The sequence below is a fragment of the Schistocerca piceifrons genome, chromosome 1, assembly GCF_021461385.2.
Source record: "Schistocerca piceifrons isolate TAMUIC-IGC-003096 chromosome 1, iqSchPice1.1, whole genome shotgun sequence".
NCBI classification, from domain to species: domain Eukaryota; kingdom Metazoa; phylum Arthropoda; class Insecta; order Orthoptera; family Acrididae; genus Schistocerca; species Schistocerca piceifrons.
This window is the reverse complement of record NC_060138.1, coordinates 637,421,900-637,443,888: the sequence shown is the minus strand read 5'-3', so window position 1 is coordinate 637,443,888 and position 21,989 is coordinate 637,421,900. Positions and strand designations below refer to the sequence as shown.

Here is a 21,989-nt window from a genome sequence, read left to right as displayed (position 1 = left end):
ATGTAATAAACTGGCAATATAAGTATGTAGTAAAGCTCTGGCAGAACGTAAATATTTAGAAGTACAGGAGACCACTCACTACGTAACACCTCTTGATCACAACCAGTCAAAAAGTTTGATTAATTTGTGAGTTAGTCAGTATCTGATAGTCAAACTATACAGCACTAAATGCAACTCAGTCCTCAATGAGACATCAAAATGTACACATATTGTTTGAGTGAGTCTGCATAAACTTAATACATAAGTCAGTTTGTATCCAAATGATATAAAAATCAAACAGTAGGTTCAGTGACTACGTAACTGAACTCTTGTCATGTTAGTAAGCTGTCTGAACTCTACAAGGAAAGTTTATTGTAAAAATGGTGCCACACTGTCAATACATTGCAAGTGTAAAAGCTAATCTGCGATAGACGAACTGTTAAAATTATTAAGTGCAAGCTGATCATTGATATTTCATTAATGTTAATAAATCTGAAAAGACTGCAACTCGTGTGTGCACGTACATTGTGCCTAATCTGATCAGCAACAATGTAAGAGACAATGTATATTTTTCCATGGGGTCCTGTTTATCATTTTTAGCTAATACCAAGCAACTGATGTCACAAAACACATATAATGATTTCACCATTTGGTTTAACTGAATTCTGAAATAATGAGACAGAAGTGCAAGAAGAAAGACATTGATGAACTGAGGAAAAATCCAGATTAGTAAGCTCACAAATATTTTCGTATCTGAAACTCAGTTTTTTGAATTTAAGACTCATATTTTGTTCTCATGCTCAGTAAATTTCCAAAATAACTACTGAAATAGCTCAACAAATTCCAGTAGCAGCCTACTAAAAAAAAGCCACTTTTCTTATAATATCTGTGGGCATAATTGTTAGGGAGGCACTTTTTCAGGCCAGTTAACAGAAGAATTTCACACAAAAGGAATTAGAAAAGTGTGTATATTACAAAGTATATACATTCAGTACTTCAGAAGCAGTCATTTGAACAATTAGGACATTTTTATGAGTTCCCCAATCAGGCATTGAGACAGTTCAGTCTCACTACTTTAGAATTCAATTAAACCAAAAGGTGATATCAAATATAAATATTTTTACAACATCAACTGCCCAGTATTAGCTAAAAATAATAAACTGGACCCCATGGAGAAACAGACATTCTCTCTTACATCGTTTTGCCCATCATATTAGGCACATGTACATAAATACACTCTGAGATAAAAAAGTATCCGGACACATGGCTGAAAATGACTTACAAGTTCATGTTGCCTTCCATCAGTAATGCTGGAATTCAATATGGTGTTAGCCCACTCTTAGCCTTGATGACAGCTTTCACTCTCGCAGGCATACATTCAATCAGGTGCTGGAAGGTTTCTTGGGGAATGGCAGCTCATTCTTCACGGAGTGCTGCACTGAGGAGAGCTATCGATGTCGGTCGGTGAGGCCTGGCACGAAGTCTGTGTTCCAAAATATCCCAAAAGTGTTCTATAGGATCCAGTTCAGTATTCTGTTCATACCAGACCATTTCAGGGATGTTATTGTCATGTAACCACTCCGCCACAGGCCGTGCATTATGAACAGGTGCTCAACTGAGTTGAAAGACGCAATCGCCATTCCCAAATTGCTCTTCAATAACGGGAAGCAAGAAGGTGCTTAAAACATCAATGTAGGCCTGTGCTGTGATAGTGCCATGCAGAACAACAAGGGGTGCAAGCCCCCTCCATGAAAAACACGACCACACCATAACACCAACGCCTCCGAGTTTTACTGTTGACACTACACATGCTGGAAGATGACGTTCACCGGGGATTCACCATACCCACACCTTGCCATCGGATCGCCACATTGTGTACCATGATTCATCACTCCGCACAAAGTTTTTCCACAGTTCAATTGTCTAATATTTACGTTCCTTACACCAATCGAGGCGTCGTTTCGCATTTACCGGCATGACGTGAGGCTTATGAGCAGCCGCATGACCATGATATCCAAATTTTATCACCTCCCACTTAACTGTCATAGTACTTGCAGTGGATCCTGATGTAGTTTGGAATTCCTGTGTGATGGTCTGGATAGATGTCTGCCTATTACACATTACGACCCTCTTCAACTGTCGGCAGTGCCTGTCAGTCAACAGATGAGGTTGGCCTGTACGCTTTTGTGCTGTACGTGTCCCTTCACATTTCCGCTTCACTATCGAATTGGAAACAGTGGACCTAGGAATATTTAGGAGTGTGGAAATCTCATTTACAGACATATGACAAGTGACACCCAATCACCTGACCATGTTCGAAGTACTCGAGTTCCGTGGAGCACCGCATTCTGCTCTCTCACTATGTCTAATGACTACTGAGGTCACTGATATGGAGTACCTGGCAGTAGGTGGTAGCACAATGCACATAATACGATAAACTTATGTTTTGGGGGGTGTCTGGATACTTTTGATCACATAGTGGTGGTTGGTTAGTGGGGGTTGAAGGGACAAAACTGCAAAGGTAATTGGTCCCTTTTTCCATGACCATGAAGCACCCACAAGGGATAAAAAACAAGCAAAGGAGATGACAAGGGACGACGGAGAACAAGACAGACACAGACAAAGATGAGACAAAAGGAATTAAAAGCACACAGAGTGTGACAGTGGTTGGCCGACCATGGAAACAAAAAAGGTGAAGCCAACAACCAAGAGAGACACTATAAATCCCAATCTAAAACCGTAGGCCAAAGGTCAGACTCGGGGAGGGGGAGAGGGGGGGGGGGGGGGGCACCAACCCTTGGATCAAGTGATAAAGGCCATCAGCATGAATAAAACTCAAAACTAAGTTTACCATTGCAGCGCCACCAGCTAAAAGTGCAGGGAGCGTATTAGGCAGCGCAAACGTCTGCCTGAGCACAGTTAAAAGCGGACATGCCAACAAGATGTGGACCACTGTCAAAAATGATCCACAGCAACAGGTAGGTGGGTTCTCACAGTGCAAGAGATGACCGCGTTTCAGCCAGGTGTGGCCAATGCATAGCTGGCAGAGAACAACTGAGTCCTTGCGGGAGGCTCGCAAGGAAGAGTGCCACAAACCTGTAGTCTCCTTGACAACCTGAAGTTTGTTGGGTGAAGGCACGGTGCGCCATTTATCATCCCAGGTGCCAAGGACCTTCTGCTGCAAAACTGATTGGAGATCACACTCCAAAGGGCCAATCTCCAAGGCCGGTGCACCGAAAGCCTGTTTGGCCAGCGTGTCAACACATTTATTACCCGGGATGCCGACATGAACTGGAGTCCACACAAAGACCACAGAGTGGCCGCAATGGGAAAGAGTGTGGAGGGACTCCTGGATGGCCATCACCAGACAAGAGTGAGAGAAACACTGGTTGATAGCTCGTAAACCACTCAGAAAGTCACTACAGATAACAAAGGACTCACCTGAGCAGGAGCGGATATACTCTTGGGCGTGAGAGATGGCGCCAAGCTCTGCAGTGGAAACACTGCAGCCAGTCAGCAATGAGCGATGTTCAGAATGATTCCCAGGAGTAATAGCATAACCAACTCAACCAACAACCATCGAACCGTCGGTATGGGCCATGTCAGAGCCGCGAAATGCAGCAAGGATGGAAATAAAGCACCATCACTCAGGAGGGACAGAGTCCTTCGGGCCCTGTGCCAAATCCAGCCAAAACATGGGCGGGGCACACACCACAGGGGTATACTTATATGAACCCGGAAAAGATGTGGGACAGGGAAAAACTCAAGCCCAGAGAGAAGAGCCCGAACGCGAACCGCGATCGTACACCCTGATCTGGGCCGCTGTTCTGGAAGATGGACAACAGAGTTAAGGAACAGGAGACGGTAATTTGGATGCCCGGGCAAGCTACAAACATGTGCAGCATAAGCGGCCAGTAGACGTAGGTGCTGGATCCGCAATGGAGGGACACCAGCCTCAACAAGTATGCTTTTTACAGGGCTTGTGCGGAAAGCTCCAGCTGTGGGTTGGATCCTGTAGTGAAGAATAGGATCAAACAGCCGCAATGTGGAAGGCGATGCCGAACCATAAGCCAGGCTCCCGTAATCGAGATGGGACTGAATCGACGCCTGATACAGTCGTAGAAGGGTAGAGCGATCGGCACCCGAGCAGGTGTGACTCAAGCAATGAAGATCGTTAACATAGTGCCAGCACGTTTGTTTAAGCTGCCGAATATGAGGGAAACAGATCACACAATGTACGTACAGGAAAAATTACATGAAACCTCACAGGTTATTGAACACGTTGACTGTGCACAATAAATTTTGATATTCAACCATGATCTGGCTGGCCAACTGAATATGACATGTGCTTTTTCACATTAGTTGCACTCAGTGACTTGCTTACTGCTCCTAAGACTTCCTCAGAAATATCTTTTGTTGTGAGTGTGCTCCATGGATGTTCAGACTGCAAATCCTAAGATTCTGGGTTCAATCCTAGCTGGGTCTAGAAGACTGTAATTTATAATTTGAGCTACATTTCTGGTAATGTTCAGTACATCTGAAAAATAACAAGTTTCATGTTCAATCAGATTTCAAACTGATGCTATGCGATTGCTATAAGAGTACTGTGTGTGTTTCCCATTGGTTAGCAAGGCTAGCTGGTGAGTATGACATTCTGGAACTTTTGGTACATTACAATGAAATTAGTATCCTTAGCTGCCTACAGGCATTGATATAAGTCAACGGGGGCAGTTGAAAATGTGTGCCCCGACCGGGACTCAAAACCGGGATCTCCTGCTTACATGGCAGACACACTATCCATCTGAGCCACCGAGGACAGAGGATAATGCGACTGCAGGGACTTGTCTCTGGCATGCCTCCATGTAAGGAGGAGATCCCGGGTTCGAATCCAAGTTGGGGCACATATTTTCAACTGTCTCCGTTGACTTATATCAATGCCTGTATGCAGCTAAGTGTATTCATTTCATTGTAATTTCATTCTAATGAGCTGCATAGTCACTGATCGTATCTGTTCTCTCGGACATGTCCTAAAGAAGAGATACCATCTTCAAATATATATTTTGGTACATTATGTGCCTTTTCAACAGCAAGAGCATTGTTGAGTCGCACTGGTATTGTACCAGTATATAACAAGTGATAATGCAAGTACGTAGGGGGCTGGAAGTGTTGGGCAAATCATAAAGATAAGGACTGGTTGCAGTAAAAGCTGAAGACAGTGTTGACAGGAAGTATTGTATCAAGAAGTCAAGTGGTTGTTAATTAATGAGTTTATCACCCAGAGCAACTGTCAGTTTTTCTAGTGTGAGCAGAGCTACTGGAGTTACTAATTTGAGCTTATGTGAATCAACAATCAAGAGGAGACTGCAGTAACAGTTCATAGTAGTATTGATGAAAGTATTAAGATCATAGCATGTGCATAGCAAAAGTGTGGATTTGGAAAGCATTGTTTGGAACCAATAAACTAAGTTTACATACATCATGTTGTCCTTTAAAGCAAGTTGATGGCTATTAAGCACCGACACATCAAAAATAGGAAGACAGTTTATTACTGTCTCATACATGATGTGTTGGAAGTCATCCCCTTAAATAATCCAATTACCAAACGAACTACTAACCCACCCTCTGGGAGCCCCCTGTTAACTAGCTGATGGGTCTGGACAGGTTCATAGCTAAAGGACTGCATTTTTCACACCAAACTTCTGGTGATTGCTTCACTTAAAATACACAAAACAAAGAGTAGTTGTACCATCTATTACTATTCATCTTATCACCATTTTTTCCTCCCACTACCACTAAACTTCTGTTTCTCAGTTTTCCCTAATCCCCAAAAAGTCTCCATGAACAAATTTAGAAGACTTTAATTTTTTAAATTCTTTAATCTCTTCTTTTAGTCTTTGCAGCAACAAATGTTGCAAATTTTTTACCGCCTTTCATGGACGTATTTTTTGCAGCAACTCAAGACAGTCAGTTTTATTTTGTATCGTATTAGAATTGTGATCCATTGACTGCTTTTTTTACATAATTTTGTTTTTGTGACTTAGAACCAAAAACTATGGTGGTATGAATACCTTCCATGGCTCTCTTGTGAGCTGTTATTTTGGTGGTAAGTGTGTTTTCCACTGTATAAACGAAGCAGTTTTTTCCAACTTCACAAATGACAACAGTAAAGATCTCATTATAAACAAAAACTGATCGTTATGGAAGTTTTTGTACACATGATCAAATGTACTACCACAAGAAGTCAGGCACATGCAAATACAGTAAGGCATATTTGCAAAAACTTTGTAAAACCACTAAATTGGTGATAAGTACACTTCCCAATGTCTACTAAAGGTATACTAATTTTGTGGTAAGTATACTTCTCAAGCCCCATTGAGAAGCTACTTTGGTGGTAAGGATACTGCGGGAGAATCTTTCAAACAATGTTATTTGGTAGTATGTGTACTTCCCAAAGCCCTGAGAGCTATATTTCACAACAAACAGAAGCTACAGCTGGTGCAGCAGACTACAACTAGACGCCAGGAGCACACACGATCAGTAAAAAGTATTCCCATAAACACAGTAAAGAAACACAGTTACTGATAAGTATATCCCCCAATGTATGTGAAGGGTTCTAAATTTTTTTGATAATGACTTTTTGATTTTTCTTCCAGTCATTTAAACACGTACTCATAAACTATGTCATTGGCTTAAACACAATGCAAATCTAAACTTTCTTTAAAAAGTATTTAGAAACTATCTCATTAGTTGCCTATGCACAGAACAGAGAAGTACATGGATAATTGAGAAGTTCCAACAGTTTTAAAAGAAGACAGTTAGATCTTTAATGTCATACCGTGGATTGTAGAATGTTCAGTTGCAATCTGAGTTCATCCATTCTTGCTTCTGAAGTAGCAAGCTGCAAACGAAGTGAATGCTCTATTGTAGATGCAGTACTGTTCTCCTCTGACGTTGAAGGAGATTGGTCCTGTTGACAGTCAGTGACAAATTAACCAAATGCTCCACTTCCCTCTTCTCTTCCAACATGAAAAATTCTACAGTGAAATGAATGGGGGGGGGGAATCATCATAACGAACTACGAAATGACAGTAATAAGAGGTCTAAGAGGCAGTGAGCAATATCATACTCAATACATGTGACAAAATTAACAAAATCTGCTGACTGCTTGAAAATTTTTAATCAAGTTTTAATCAAATAATAATAATAATAATAATAATAATAATAATAATTTCAGCCTGTTAAGTGAAATGTAAGAAAGTAATATTAAATTAAAATTTGATACAACAGTAAGTTCATTAACTTTTTGCTAACACTAATCTTTCAACAACATGAAGAAAATACCAAAAGGGGTTCAAACGATCCCATCACTAACAGTACATCTAATGAAATATAAATTAAAGAATAATTTATCTAGTAGTACTATAAATGAACATACACACTCAAATTAACAAGGATTGCAGTAACAATGCATATTCGACAAGGAATTGCCGGACATGTAATACAGGATGATTAGAAACATGATGTTAATTATACTCCGACATGTGCAAACAAAGACCAAGAAAGGAACATGTGATTTCAATAAACTTTTCTTTACAGATTAAGTAAATTAACAACACACAAATGATAAAGATTGCCAGTAATTCCATATGGTGTGCAGCCCTCACATTCACCTATCAAGCAATCAGAGCTTCTAAATAACAGAGCACGAAACCAGAGTGAATCTGTGTATGTTCCCGTGAATCTTCAACACTGCTTGAAAGCCAGTCCCTAAAGCATCAACACTGGTTGTTGGAGGACTGATGACCCAGATACAAAACATGTTTGAGTGCTTCTACTGACTGGTCTCAATTTTGGTAGTTTTAATGTTGTGTCTATGTTTAATTCCTCAGCTGCAGAACATTTTTGACAAAGTAGTCCTTATTCAGTTTATCTTCAATACATAAGTGTCAAGAGTTTAGCCAATGACACCTCAAAAAAATCACATATGGTGTCTGTCCACTATCTCTCAAACAATGCAAGTTGCCAGACTGCAGCCACGTCAGTAGCAGCTAAAAAGCAAGTGATCGTCAGCATAGGACAACCTGAAAATAGAAAGTCTTGCACTCAATGTATCAGTGACATTATTCCTGCACTCACAGCAGTCTGTGACATTTGTAGTTTGTAGAGATGAGGTGATGCAATGGCCTTTGTGCCGCCAGTCCAGACCATTGCAGTCTATGTCAAAACAGACAGATCCATACCTGTTGCAGTGCTTTAGAGTTAAGCCAACCATGGACAAAGCTGAGGAGTCCATTGCAGACATATGAACAAAACAGCAATGTGATCCAGTACCCCTGGTTGCTATGTCTTATCTACTCTCTACTGTTTCTGAACATGCACCACTGTTATAGTGGTGTACTCAATATAAAGCGGTGTCATGGTATAAAAAATTCAGCACCCAAGAGACTGATCATACCTACTCTCATATGTTCACATGCTAGTACTCTTTGATGTTATTGCGGTACACTGACACAAATTTTCGAGTTTCCACTACATTTCACAGTTCTTTACTGACCAAGCTTACCACGGTCATGAGATTTTGGGTCACACAAGAAAGGGCACTGCTAGACCCACATGTGTGCACTTCTCTCCACTCGTAAGCACTTTTTGCTAGTATGCTGTTCTACACATCTTCTCAGTTTTAATTCATTTGGGTCATTCTTTCATGATGTTGCAATTTTCACGAAATGTAGTGCTTTTTGTAACTCAAGTCAGTAGGTGTAAACTGTTCTCCTGGGATTGTTGGGCACCACCGGAGGTAAAGGACATCATAAGAAGAAACGATATACTTCAAATAAAGATGAATGAATGCCTTTAATGCAGAAAGACTACTTTTACTGTTGTAATGCTACCCATACAAGGTATAACTTAATCATTAACTTAATAATTATTTTCAGAATAACAGTCTAAGAAGTGCTAAGACATCCGATAGACTGTGCTAACCACTGAATTTTTTTCTTTTCAAATGAGACATTTTAAATTGAACATTGGATAGAGTCCCACAATACATTACAATAGCAACTGGTAATCATCATCATCATCATTGTCATCAAGCCAATAGCATACACTAAAATGGAAACAGCAAAATCAATGACATCACATTCAATATCACCTGTACAGTGGTTGCCATTTAGTTCCAAGTCAAGAGGTGCTTTGGGAACTCAAATGGGAATCCCTGAAGGGAAAGCGACCTCCTTTTTGAGGAACACTACAGAGAACTGGCATTTTAAGCTGACTGCAGAATAATTCTATTGCCACCAACTTACAATTCACACAAAGGACCACATAGATAAGATACGAGAACTTAGGGCTCATATGGAGGCACACAGACAATCGTTTTTTCCTCATTCTATTTGCAACTGGAACAGGAAGAAAACAGCTAGTAATGGTACAAGGTACCCTCCACCATGCACCATATGGTGGCTTGCAGAGTATGGACATAGATGCAGATGTAGAAGAAATCTTGCTCTAACATATTCTAACAGTGCTGCAAAGCTGAAAGTTATTATGGCCACAACAGTTCTTTCCAGATTCTCATTTACATTCACTATTATGATGTTCAATGTCTTTCCATTTTCTTGATAAATGACAACAAATTTATCAGAATTAACAAATCCATGACTCTTGGACTTTATCATGTATTTTCAAGATGACACACTGAAAATCTGTGTAGCCTGTCTTTGTTTCAAGAAAACGTGACATTCTGCAACAGTGTTTTCTGTTAAATACAGTTACTTTTCCTTCATTTCACACGAAATCATTTGGACAAAAGCAAGTAGAAACCTGACAATCCAACCATGACTCAAAATGTAATAGAGTGCTTTCACAAGGAAAACACCATTTTTGGAAGCTGAAATCCAGCAGCCAAATCAGCATTTACAGATTCAATACTGGATTTTTTTTTTTTGTATCACAAAGTGAAACAATGCGTTTTTTAAAACTCATGAAAATATATAAAATTCACTATGTACTACTCAGTTACACAGTGTAAAGAAAACATTACGGCAGAGATTAGTTTCTGAATTCTAAGATTCTGCTTCCATATCTTTATTATTTACCTTTGAAGAACAATGAAATGTTACTATCCTGTTAAGATTTTTTCCATTTGATTCTCTGGCTTCATCTTGGTTGGAAGTATATTGTAAATGCTACTGATGTAACATATTTTTGAATAATTACCAAGTCATTTGAATAAAAAGCATTTTAATATCTTTGACCTGCATTTTGACAGTTGCCATCACAAAAAAATCCCTCCCTTACAGACTAGCCTCCCATGGATAACTTATTTGCATGACGAGAACCCCACTGCTCAGTAGCTGAAGGCCTCACAAAAGTCTTTGCAGACAGACAATATCCCCAAACCTCATCCACAAACAGATTTCCCATTCCATATCCTCACACACACCCATATCCTCCCACCACTCCCAAGAATCAGCTACAAATGAGGGCCCCTCATCACCAAGTATCACCCTGAACTGGAATAACTGAACAATATCGTTCGCCATGGCTTCGATTATCTCTCATATTGCCCTGAAATGAGGAATATCCTACCCTAGATCCTTCCTATCCCGCCTAAACAAGTGTCACATCAACACCCAAGCTACGCAACATTCTAGTCCGTCTTTATACCACTCCCACTCCTAACCCCACCACCTACTCCAGTTCTGTCATATGCTTATCCTACCCTATCAGACGCCAGGCCACCTGTGAAAGCAGCCATGTCATAAACCAACTCTGCTGCAAACACTGCACAGCCTTTTATGTTGGTATGACTGGTAACCAGCTGTCCACCAGGATGAATGGTCACCACCAAACTGCTGTCAAGAACAAAGTTGACCACCCAGTTGCACAACATGCAAATGAGTGCAATATGCTCAACTTCAGTGGCTGTTTCACCACCAGAGCCATCTGGATTGTTCCATCCATCACCAACATCTCTGAACTACACAGATGGGAGTTATCTTTACAACACATCCACCACTCCCAAACTTGTCCTGAGCTCAATCCCAGGCAACCCACTGTCTCCGCACCCTTCATCCAATAGGTTTCCCCTTCCTCTGCACTGTTACCCTTCCCCCATTCACATTCCCAAGTAGCCTTTAGTGCTTGTGTGTGTGTGTGTGTGTGTGTGTGTGTGTGTGTGTGTGTTTTGTGTGTGTGTGTGTACCTCAGCTCATCAAAGGATAACTCTGAAAGCTAGCATTTTTTTTCTTTCTTTAGTGGGTGCCTATCGACAATTCAATGTTTCTGCTTTTCAATGAGAGGTCTCCTTTAATCCTAAATAAAGTATTTATATTTTACAGGAACTTTCCTACAACATTCACATCTTTAAAAGTCATATGATGTAATTTTCTGTAACTTGAAGATCTGTTTCACAATGAGAAGTGGTATTGGGAAATCTCTTAGTGATAAACCAGATGAGAGAACCCATGTAAACATAGTGACAGCTGCAAGAAGATATTTAAGAATACAATAAGCTAACAGTCAAGGAATAAGATGAAGCCAGAGTAGGAAAATAAGAATGTATCAGAGTAAAGTTACTGAAGAAAAATGGATGATTTGCACTAGTTAAGCAAGCAGAAAAATAGAAATTTGAGAGGAAACATGGGCAGAATGTTGAGTCATTAGTAATTAGTCTTCATATGAAAAGGCCAAATTTGCATTAAAATTTCAAAAAGTGGACCCAATTCACGATTTAAAATGAAATGAAATACACCTATGACACGGTTGGATGAAGGAAGCAGCATAGAGAATGGCGTATGCAGTTAATCCATTGGAGAAAGGCACATTTATAAATACAGGATCAAAGGCTGGGAGTAAAACATTTGAAGAATTTATGCAGAAGTATTGAATATTCACTGCTCTAGTGACATACAAGTCAAGGTAGTGAAAACATTTATGAATAGCGTGAATTCTAACCAGACAATCAGCTGAGCATACCATGGTCATATGGTTCTCAATGTCAGTACCAAATTACTGTAAATAACCGAAACAACAAGTGCAGACATCATACTGGAACAGGAGCTAATCACCTAATGACAGCAATTAGCTGATTAGCTCCTGTTCCGGGATTATGTCTGCACTTGTTGTTTTGCTTATTTATACTAATATTGTACAGATAATGTGAACCACACGGCCATGGCATTTTGATGTATGCATCTTATTGCGGTTCACTCGCAAATAATGTGACAGGGAGCACTAAGTGCCAAAAATAAGTGAAATAATTAAAGTTCTTTTATGTAACTGGATGCTTATTATTTCGTTACATAGTGAAGAAGCAAGAATTCAATGGTGATAAGAAGAGAGCAGATTTTGAAATACTGAATGACAATTTGATAACATTAATATCACCAACAAAACTACACGAGTAATTACAGAATACTGTGAAAATGAAAAGAGAAAATAGGTGGACTAAATAGGTTTGGGAGTACTTGGGAAGCAAAAAAACACAAATGAAAGTAATGAGAAAGAAGAAAATCAGCAATGATAAATTAGTGTACGAGGTAATCTTAATGTTGAAAGATGTGTCCTAAATGCAGCAGTACCAAACGAAAACAGTATAGTGAAATTAGGAAGTTCATGAAATTACTTTCCGTACATAAAAACACCTAAAAGGAAATTATTACTCTTAACTATTTCATTTTAGTCTTTAATTCGTGAAGAAAGAAACATTACAGATTATCAACCTGGTGGGAATGAATTAATGCCAGTAACCTCTGAAACTGGAATAATTAAGTGACTAAACTTTACAAGCTGATGGAGAGTGTAGATTATGCATATTTTAGAGCAGCTTGCATGCAATTTTTTTGTTTTTTCACTGCGGCATAAAGGTTTATTTCACTAGTGAAAATTTGAAATATTGGGTTAATGTGACCAATTACACCTGTATTATTAGTTGAATGAAATGTTTACCTTAGAAATTTCTGACACAGGTGAATCAACATTGTCAGAACTGCTTTTCTCTTCTTGCCTCTTCTCCTGTGGTTTCTGCAAAACAGAAATGTATTCCTTCAGTGCTATTGTTCTCACAATGACTTGCTGCAACATACACGCCGCAACACCAAAAAAGTTGTAATTAATAAATGCTATCTCACAAAATGTGGTTGATGTTTACCTTACAGCACATACAATAACTCATGTTTGATCACAGATGGTGAGAAGAACATATAATTTCAAAGTGAATATGCTCTCTTTGAGCAAAGCTACTGCATGGATTGAAACAAGATTTAAAGTGCTAACAGGGAAATAATGTACATCAACAACTGTGGACACTACTCGCATATCTTTGGGCGCTTTATTTCATATCAACAGCAAGATGAAAAAGGGGGGGGGGGAGACGGCCAGTGGGGGGGGGGGGGGCGGCAGGCAGCGGCGCCAGCGAGGGGGAGTGTGCTAGCGGTGTGGCAGAGGGAGCAATGGGACAGAGTCTCACAGTGCAAGGAGGGAAGGATTGAATTGGTTGACGGGGGCAAGAATTGGGTAAGATAGGGTAGAGAATTTGGTAAAGCACAGAGAACAACAACCTTGTACAGGGAAACAGGGGGAGAAATATGATGCTCTTCGAGATTCTCTTTTTTAACAAACCTTTTCCATAAACAACATTCGTTCAAATTCATTCCTGAACTATATATTAAAAGTTTTCTAGACCACCTCACTCATTTTTCCAATCTTTGCGGAATCAATCAATGAGTCAATCTCTGTGTGTGTGTGTGTGTGTGTGTGTGTGTGTGTGTGTGTGTGTGTGTGTGCGCGCGCGTGAGAAAGAGAGAGAGAGAGAGAGAGAGAGAGAGAGAGAGAGAGAGAGAGGAGTTAATTCCACACCACACTTTATTAGTATCATACACTGAAGAGTCAAACAAAACAAAGTGGTACATCTGCCTAATATGCTGCAGGGCCACTGCAAGCAATCAGAAGTGCTGAAATGTGATTTGGCAATGACTCAACTAATGTCTGAAGTAGTGCTGGTGGGAACTGACACCATGAATCCAGCAGGGCTGTCCATAAATCCACAACAGTACGAGAGAGCAGAGATCTCTTCTGAACACCGCATTGCAATGCATCCCAGATATGCTCAATAATGCTCATGTCTAGGGAGTCTGGTGGCCAGTGGAAATGTGTAAACTCAGAAGAGTGTTCCTAAAGCCATTCTGTAACAATTCTGGATGCATGGGGTGTTGCACTGCCCTGCTGGACTTGTATAAGTACATCAGAATGCAGAATGGACATGAATGGATGCAGGTGATCAGACAGATACTTATGTACTTGTTTCCTGTCAAAGACATATCTAAACGTATCAGCGGTCCCATAATACTCCAACTGCACATGCCCTACATCATTACAGGGCCTCCATCAGCTTGAAAAGTCCCCTGTGGACATGCAGGGTCCACGGATTCACGAGTTTGCCTCCATTCCAGTACACATCCATCCACCCGATGCAATTTGAAACGAGACTCGTCCGACCAGGCAACATGTTTCTAGTCATCAACAGTCGAGTTACGGTGAAGATGAACCGAGGAAAGGCGTAAAGCTTTGTGTCAGGCAGTCATCAAGGGTACACGAGTGGGTCTTCAGCTCTAAAATCCCATATCAATGATGTTTTGTTGAATGGTTCTCATGCTGACACTTGCTGATGGTCCAGCACTGAAATCTGCAGCAATTTGCGGAAGGGTTGTACTTCTGTCACGCTGAACGATTCTCTTCAGTCATCATTGGTCCCGTTCTTGCAGGATCTTTTTCCAGCCACAGCGATGTTGGAGATTTGATGTTTTACCGGATTCCTGATATTCATGGTACACTAGTGAAATTATCACACCACAAAATCTCCACTTCATTGCTACCTCGGAGATGCTGTGTCCCATCGCTCATACACCAACTATAACACCACATTCAAACTCACTTAAATCTTGATAACCTACTATTGAAGCTGCAGTAACTGATCTAACAACTGCACCAGACACTTGTTGTCTATATAGAAGTTGCTGATCGCAGCACCATATTCTGCCTGTTTACTATCTCTGTATTTGAACACACATGCCTTCACCAGTTTTTTGGCACTTCAGTGTACAATTTCAGTATTCTATACACTTGAAGTCATATGCCAGAATGAAACTTAAACCTAGCTGCTTTCCAAATGCAGGCGATTTCAACCACTCACAAACAGAAAGTCCGTCCCAAAATTGCAAGAGAAAAAGTAGACAAGCTACATTACAGTCAAGAGACAGGCAAAATTAGTTTTATTTTCATATATCTTGATGTTATTTTGTAAGGTTCATTTGTCAAATATGTTTTTTTTTTATTGAATCCATCTTCAAAAAGATTTAACTTTGAATTAAGGGGCAGTTTTATCTGGTATCATCACACTTCAACACTTTTGCACAACAAAATCATATCAGAAACAACACATTTTCATGATACCTTTAAAGTAAACACTTTATAGTTGTGTTGTGGTCTTCAGTCCTGAGACTGGTTTGATGCAGCTCTCCATGTTACTCTATCCTGTGCAAGCTTCTTCATCTCCCAGTACCTACTGCAACCTACATCCTTCTGAATCTGCTTAGTGAATTCATCTCTTGGTCTCCCTCTACGATTTTTACCCTCCACGCTGCCCTCCAATGCTAGATTTGTGATCCCTTGATGCCTCAAAACATGTCCTACCAACCGATCCCTTCTTCTAGTCAAGTTGTGCCACAAACTTCTCTTCTCCCCAATCCTATTCAATACCTCCTCATTAGTTACGTGATCTACCCACCTTATCTTCAGCATTCTTCTGTAGCACCACATTTCGAAAGTTTCTATTCTCTTCTTGTCCAAACTAGTTATCGTCCATGTTTCACTTCCATACATGGCTACACTCCATACAAATACTTTCAGAAACGACTTCCTGACACTTAAATCTATACTCGATGTTAACAAATTTCTCTTCTTGAGAAACGCTTTCCTTGCCATTGCCAGTCTACATTTTATATCCTCTCTACTTCGACCATCATCGGTTATTTTACTCCCTAAATAGCAAAACTCCTTTAGTACTTTAAGTGTCTCATTTCCTAATCTAATTCCCTCAGCATCACCCGACTTAATTTGACTACATTCCATTATCCTTGTTTTGCTTTTGTTGATGTTCATCTTATATCCTCCTTTCAAGACACTGTCCATTCCGTTCAACTGCTCTTCCAAGTCCTTTGCTGTCTCTGACAGAATTACAATGTCATCGGCGAACCTCAAAGTTTTTATTTCTTCTCCATGAATTTTAATACCTACTCCGAATTTTTCTTTTGTTTCCTTTATTGCTTGCTCAATATACAGATTGAATAACATCCCTTTCATGCCCCTCGACTCTTATAACTGCCATCTGGTTTCTGTACAAATTGTAAATAGCCTTTCGCTCCCTGTATTTTACCCCTGCCACTTTCAGAATTTGAAAGAGAGTATTCCAGTCAACATTGTCAAAAGCTTTCTCTAAGTCTACAAATGCTAGAAACGTAGGTTTGCCTTTCCTTAATCTATTTTCTAAGTTAAGTCAGTATTGCGTCACGTGTCCCAACATTTCTACAGAATCCAAACTGATCTTCCCCAAGGTCAGCTTCTACCAGTTTTTCCATTTGTCTGTAAAGAATTCATGTTAGTATTTTGCAGCTGTGACTTATTAAACTGATAGTTCGGTAATTTTCACATCTGTCAACACCTGCTTTCTTTGGGATTGGAATTATTATATTCTTCTTGAAGTCTGAGGGTATTTCGCCTGTCTCATACATCGTACTTTATAGTACATATGTATAAACATGAAAACCACATAATGTGACACTTTGGCTTCGCAAACATGTAGACAAACACCTGGTGCCTGCTTGGTTTGCTTCTGTCAGCACAGGACATTTTATGACACACAGATGTCTCCAGTGGTACAACAGAACACCGAGAATATTTGTCTTGGTATTTACTCAATATTATTTTTACTGTTTTTCGGAAATGAAATATGTGGTGACAATCTGGTATGTAATGTCTTACTTGCTGTTGGAAGAGGGTATATGCCTTGTTGATTTACAAGTTTGTGAAGTTCAATCGTTATATTTGGTTATTTCCATATTTATACTTGTGTTCAACCAAAATATGTAGTTGACCCAATGCATTATATTAAAAATCTTTCCAGAATAAATCATTTTAGCTACAATTTGCTGTACAAAAGAATCGAGAAATGTGATACTGTCAGATAAAACTGCTACTAGATGCTATCACAGCTATCCCATCAGTACTTTAAATAAGAAATGAATCAGTCATTTTATGGTTATACAGAAAACTTAGCCTAGAGATAAAGTCAAGACCCAATTTGAACATAAAATAAATGCCAGTGAACAATATTAGCAACCTACAGTCTTCAGATTTACAACATTTTTATATGGGGATGGGAGAAATGAAAATTTTTGTGGCTTTTGTAAAAACTGCCAATCTTGTTGTTTTTGTCGTGTTATCATTTAAGCAAAATTAACCTGTCCCTAGTTACTGGTTAAAAACTGAATGGTATGTCACACACAGGGATGTTCCATGTAATAGTTTTCCAGATGACAATCCATTATACTGATGGTTATTTTAAGCATTCCATTATTACTGTAGTTTAGTACAATGCAAAACATAATAATTGAGATGAACACCAAGTCATGAGAAATGACACCTGCCCTAAGCATTCAAAAAATCAAAGTTAATTCTCAAAGACCATCATATTTTGGACTATGATCAAGATATTAATAACTCACCTGTGATTCATTCACGGACTGTGCTTGCTGAGGGAGCAATTTCAGTTGATCTGTTCCTACATAGTCTTCATCTGATGCAACACTATCATATAATGGTTCATCATCAGACACCTCAGAGCGATGTTTTGTTCCTGCAATAGCAGACAGAATTGGATGCCTGGATGATGACATTACTGATGATTTTGATGCTTCCATGGGATGCTGCCGGTGCTGATATTTGTTACCCCCTACAGCTTCTGCCAAAACAAGCATTTCAATAAAAATGAGAGAATTGAACTTCAAAAGTTTTGCAACTGAAATCAATATACTTAGAATGGATTCTCAGAGGTCCTGTCAATAACAAATTGCATACACTCTATGTACTCTAAGCATACATAAAAAAGGAAAAAATTAACTTCTTAACATATTGATTTTTTTTCAATTTATGTTCTAAAAATAGTTTTTAAAATTTTAAGGACCACAAGTAGAAAAATCCCCAAGTATATTTGTGCACTGGACTTTGACTTATATCCTGAAAAGTAAATTAGTTTTTCATTTTTTACGAAGTCAGAAATTATTTCCTGTGAACAGAAATGTTGGAAGAGCTGCTGGTGAGCGGCTGTCAGTCAACTGACGAACTCCCACCAATTTCAGACTCTAAACAAATAACATCACATTTTTCTTCACTTTCTGAGTTGCTTATTTCAATGACAAACTCAGGATCACTATTATATCCATTGGTTTTTGGAAGCACTTCCTAAACAACAATACAAGTCAGCGGATGAGAGCACATTTCATTGTTAAGTATTCACTGCTTCACACAGTCAAGATGATATGTAGTGACAAACAGCTCAACCAAAATACAACAATCAGGCTACAAATATAAAACTGGATGCTCTCTAGCAGCCTAACACTTAACCATCAGCACTTAAACAGATATATGGGAAGTGTTATTTTTTCGCATGTCTGTAGGATATTTAAATTTCTGTCAAAATAATAAAAACAAGGTAAATCTGGATTGCATGTTAAGGGGTTAATAAGGAATGTGTTCATATGTGTTATTTTAGTGCCACATAAATATATAAATATTGATCCCCCCCCATGAACCATGGACCTTGCCATTGGTGGGGACACTTGCGTGCCTCAGCAATACAGATAGCCGTACTGTAGGTGCAACCACAACGGAGGGGTATCTGTCGAGAGGCCAGACAAATGTGTGATTCCTGAAGAGGGGTAGCAGCCTTTCCAGTAGTTGCAGGAGCAACAGTCAGGATGATTGACTGATCTGGCCTTGTAACACTAACCAAAACAGCCTTGCTGTGCTGGTACTGTGAACGGCTGAAAGCAAGGGGAAACTACAGCCGTAAATTTTCCCCGAAGGCATGCAGCTTTACTGTATGGTTAAATGATGATGGCGTCCTCTTGGGTAAAATATTCCGGAGGTAAAATAGTCCCTCATTTGGATCTCCGGGCGGGGACTACTCAGGAGGACGTTGTTATCAGGAGAAAGAAAACTGAAATTCTGGTAGGGGTCGGAGTGTGGAATGTCAGATCCTTTAATCGGGTACGTAGGATAGAAAATTTAAAAAGGCAAATGGATAGGTTAAAGATATAGTGGGAGTTAGTGAAGTTCGGTGGCACGAGAAACAAGACTCCTGGTCAGGTGAATACAGGGTTATAAATACAAAATCAAATAGGGGTAATGCAGGAGTAGGTTTGATAATGAATAAAAAATAGGAATGCGGGTAAGCTACTACAAACAGCATAGTGAACGCATTATTATGGCCATGATAGATACGAAGCTAACGCCTACCACAGTAGTACAAGTTTATATGCCAACTAGTTCTGCAGATGACGAAGAGATTGATGAACTGTATGATGAGATACAAGAAATTATTCAGATAGTGAAGGGAGATGAAAATTTAATAGTCACGGGTGACTGGAATTCGATAGTAGTAAGAGGGAGAGAAGGAAACATAGTATGTGATAGGTGAATATGGACTGGGGGGAAAAAATGAAAGAGGAAGCCACCTGGTAGAATTTTGCACAGAGCATAACTTAATCATAGCTACCACTTGGTTCAAGAATCATGAAAGAAAGTTGCATACATGGACGAAGCCTGAAGATACTGGAAGGTTTCAGATAGATTATATAATGGTACGACAGAGATTTAGGAACCAGGTTTTAAATTGTAAGACATTTCCAGGGGCACATGTGGATTCTGACCACAATCTATTGGTTATGAACTGTACATTAAAACTGAAGAAACTGCAAAAAGGTAGGTATTTAAGGAGATGGGTCCCAGATAAACTGACAGAACCAGAGGTTGTAGACAGTTTCAGGGTGAGCATTAGGGAACGATTGACAAGAATGGAGGAAAGAAATACAGTAGAAGAAGAATGGGGAGCTTTGAGAGACGAAATAGTGAAAGCTGCAGAGGATCTAGTAGGTAAAAAGATGAGGGCTAATAGAAATCCTTGGGTAACAGAAGAGATATTGAATTTAACTGATGAAAGGAGAAAATACAAAAATGCAGTAAATGAAGCAGGCAAAAAGGAATACAAACGTCTCAAAATAGAGATCGACAGGAAGTCCAAAATAGCTAAGTAAGAATGGCTAGAGGACAAATGTAAGGATGTAGACGCGTATATCACTAGGGTTAAGATAGATACTGCCTACAGGAATATTAAAGAGACCTTTGGAGAAAAGAGAACCACTTGCATGAATATCAAGAACTCAGATGGAAACCCAGTTCTAAGCAAATGGGGCCAACATGTAAACTATATTAGTAGTAAGCTATCTAGAGTAATTTATTTATTAAGACAACTCAGAAATTGTGTACCTGAAACATACATCACATCATCTTATTTTGAATTTTTCCAAAGTATAATATCCTATGGCATTATCTTGTGGGGTAACTGTAGTCATATACATGACATCCTATTATTGCAGAAGAAAGCCATTAGGGTAATTACAAATTCTTCACATAAGGCTCACTGCAAACCCTTATTTACAAAACAAAAAATAATGACAGTAATAAACCTCTCTATATACAATGTCTTAATCTTTACGGAGAAGAACCTACAAGACGTGAAACGAAGAGAAAATGTACATTGTTACAACACAAGAAGCATCAAACACATATACACACCTTACCACAGATTATCAAAATCAATAACTAGCTATGAAGTCACAGGGCACAAACTACACTCCTGGAAATTGAAATAAGAACACCGTGAATTCATTGTCCCAGGAAGGGGAAACTTTATTGACACATTCCTGGGGTCAGATACATCACATGATCACACTGACAGAACCACAGGCACATAGACACAGGCAACAGAGCATGCACAATGTCGGCACTAGTACAGTGTATATCCACCTTTCGCAGCAATGCAGGCTGCTATTCTCCCATGGAGACGATCGTAGAGATGCTGGATGTAGTCCTGTGGAACGGCTTGCCATGCCATTTCCACCTGGCGCCTCAGTTGGACCAGCGTTCGTGCTGGACGTGCAGACCGCGTGAGACGACGCTTCATCCAGTCCCAAACATGCTCAATGGGGGACAGATCCGGAGATCTTGCTGGCCAGGGTAGTTGACTTACACCTTCTAGAGCACGTTGGGTGGCACGGGATACATGCGGACGTGCGTTGTCCTGTTGGAACAGCAAGTTCCCTTGCCGGTCTAGGAATGGTAGAACGATGGGTTCGATGACGGTTTGGATGTACCGTGCACTATTCAGTGTCCCCTCGACGATCACCAGTGGTGTACGGCCAGTGTAGGAGATCGCTCCCCACACCATGATGCCGGGTGTTGGCCCTGTGTGCCTCGGTCGTATGCAGTCCTGATTGTGGCGCTCACCTGCACGGCGCCAAACACGCATACGACCATCATTGGCACCAAGGCAGAAGCGACTCTCATCGCTGAAGACGACACATCTCCATTCGTCCCTCCATTCACGCCTGTCGCGACACCACTGGAGGCGGGCTGCACGATGTTGGGGCGTGAGGGGAAGACTGCCTAACGGTGTGCGGGACCGTAGCCCAGCTTCATGGAGACGGTTGCGAATGGTCCTCGCCGATACCCCAGGAGCAACAGTGTCCCTAATTTGCTGAGAAGTGGCGGTGCGGTCCCCTACGGCACTGCGTAGGATCCTACGGTCTTGGCGTGCATCCGTGCGTCGCTGCGGTCCGGTCCCAGGTCGACGGGCACGTGCACCTTCCGCCGACCACTGGCGACAACATCGA

General features: G+C 40.2%; 1 protein-coding gene across 2 annotated transcripts in view; it reads right to left on the bottom strand.

The window, feature by feature from the left end:
• Positions 1–21,989, bottom strand: part of LOC124805031 (ARF GTPase-activating protein GIT1) — a 226,538-nt gene that overhangs the window by 53,557 nt on the left and 150,992 nt on the right. Inside the window, exons 8-10 of one of the 2 annotated variants that reach the window (XM_047265460.1) lie at positions 17,763–17,893; positions 12,931–13,005; positions 6,815–6,946 (exon numbers count right to left, since the gene is read on the bottom strand). In XM_047265460.1, the coding sequence (XP_047121416.1) occupies positions 6,815–6,946; positions 12,931–13,005; positions 17,763–17,893 (338 nt within the window). Of the gene's footprint in view, positions 1–6,814; positions 6,947–12,930; positions 13,006–17,762; positions 17,999–21,989 lie in introns of both variants that reach the window. The other variant, XM_047265452.1, reaches the window with a different exon arrangement.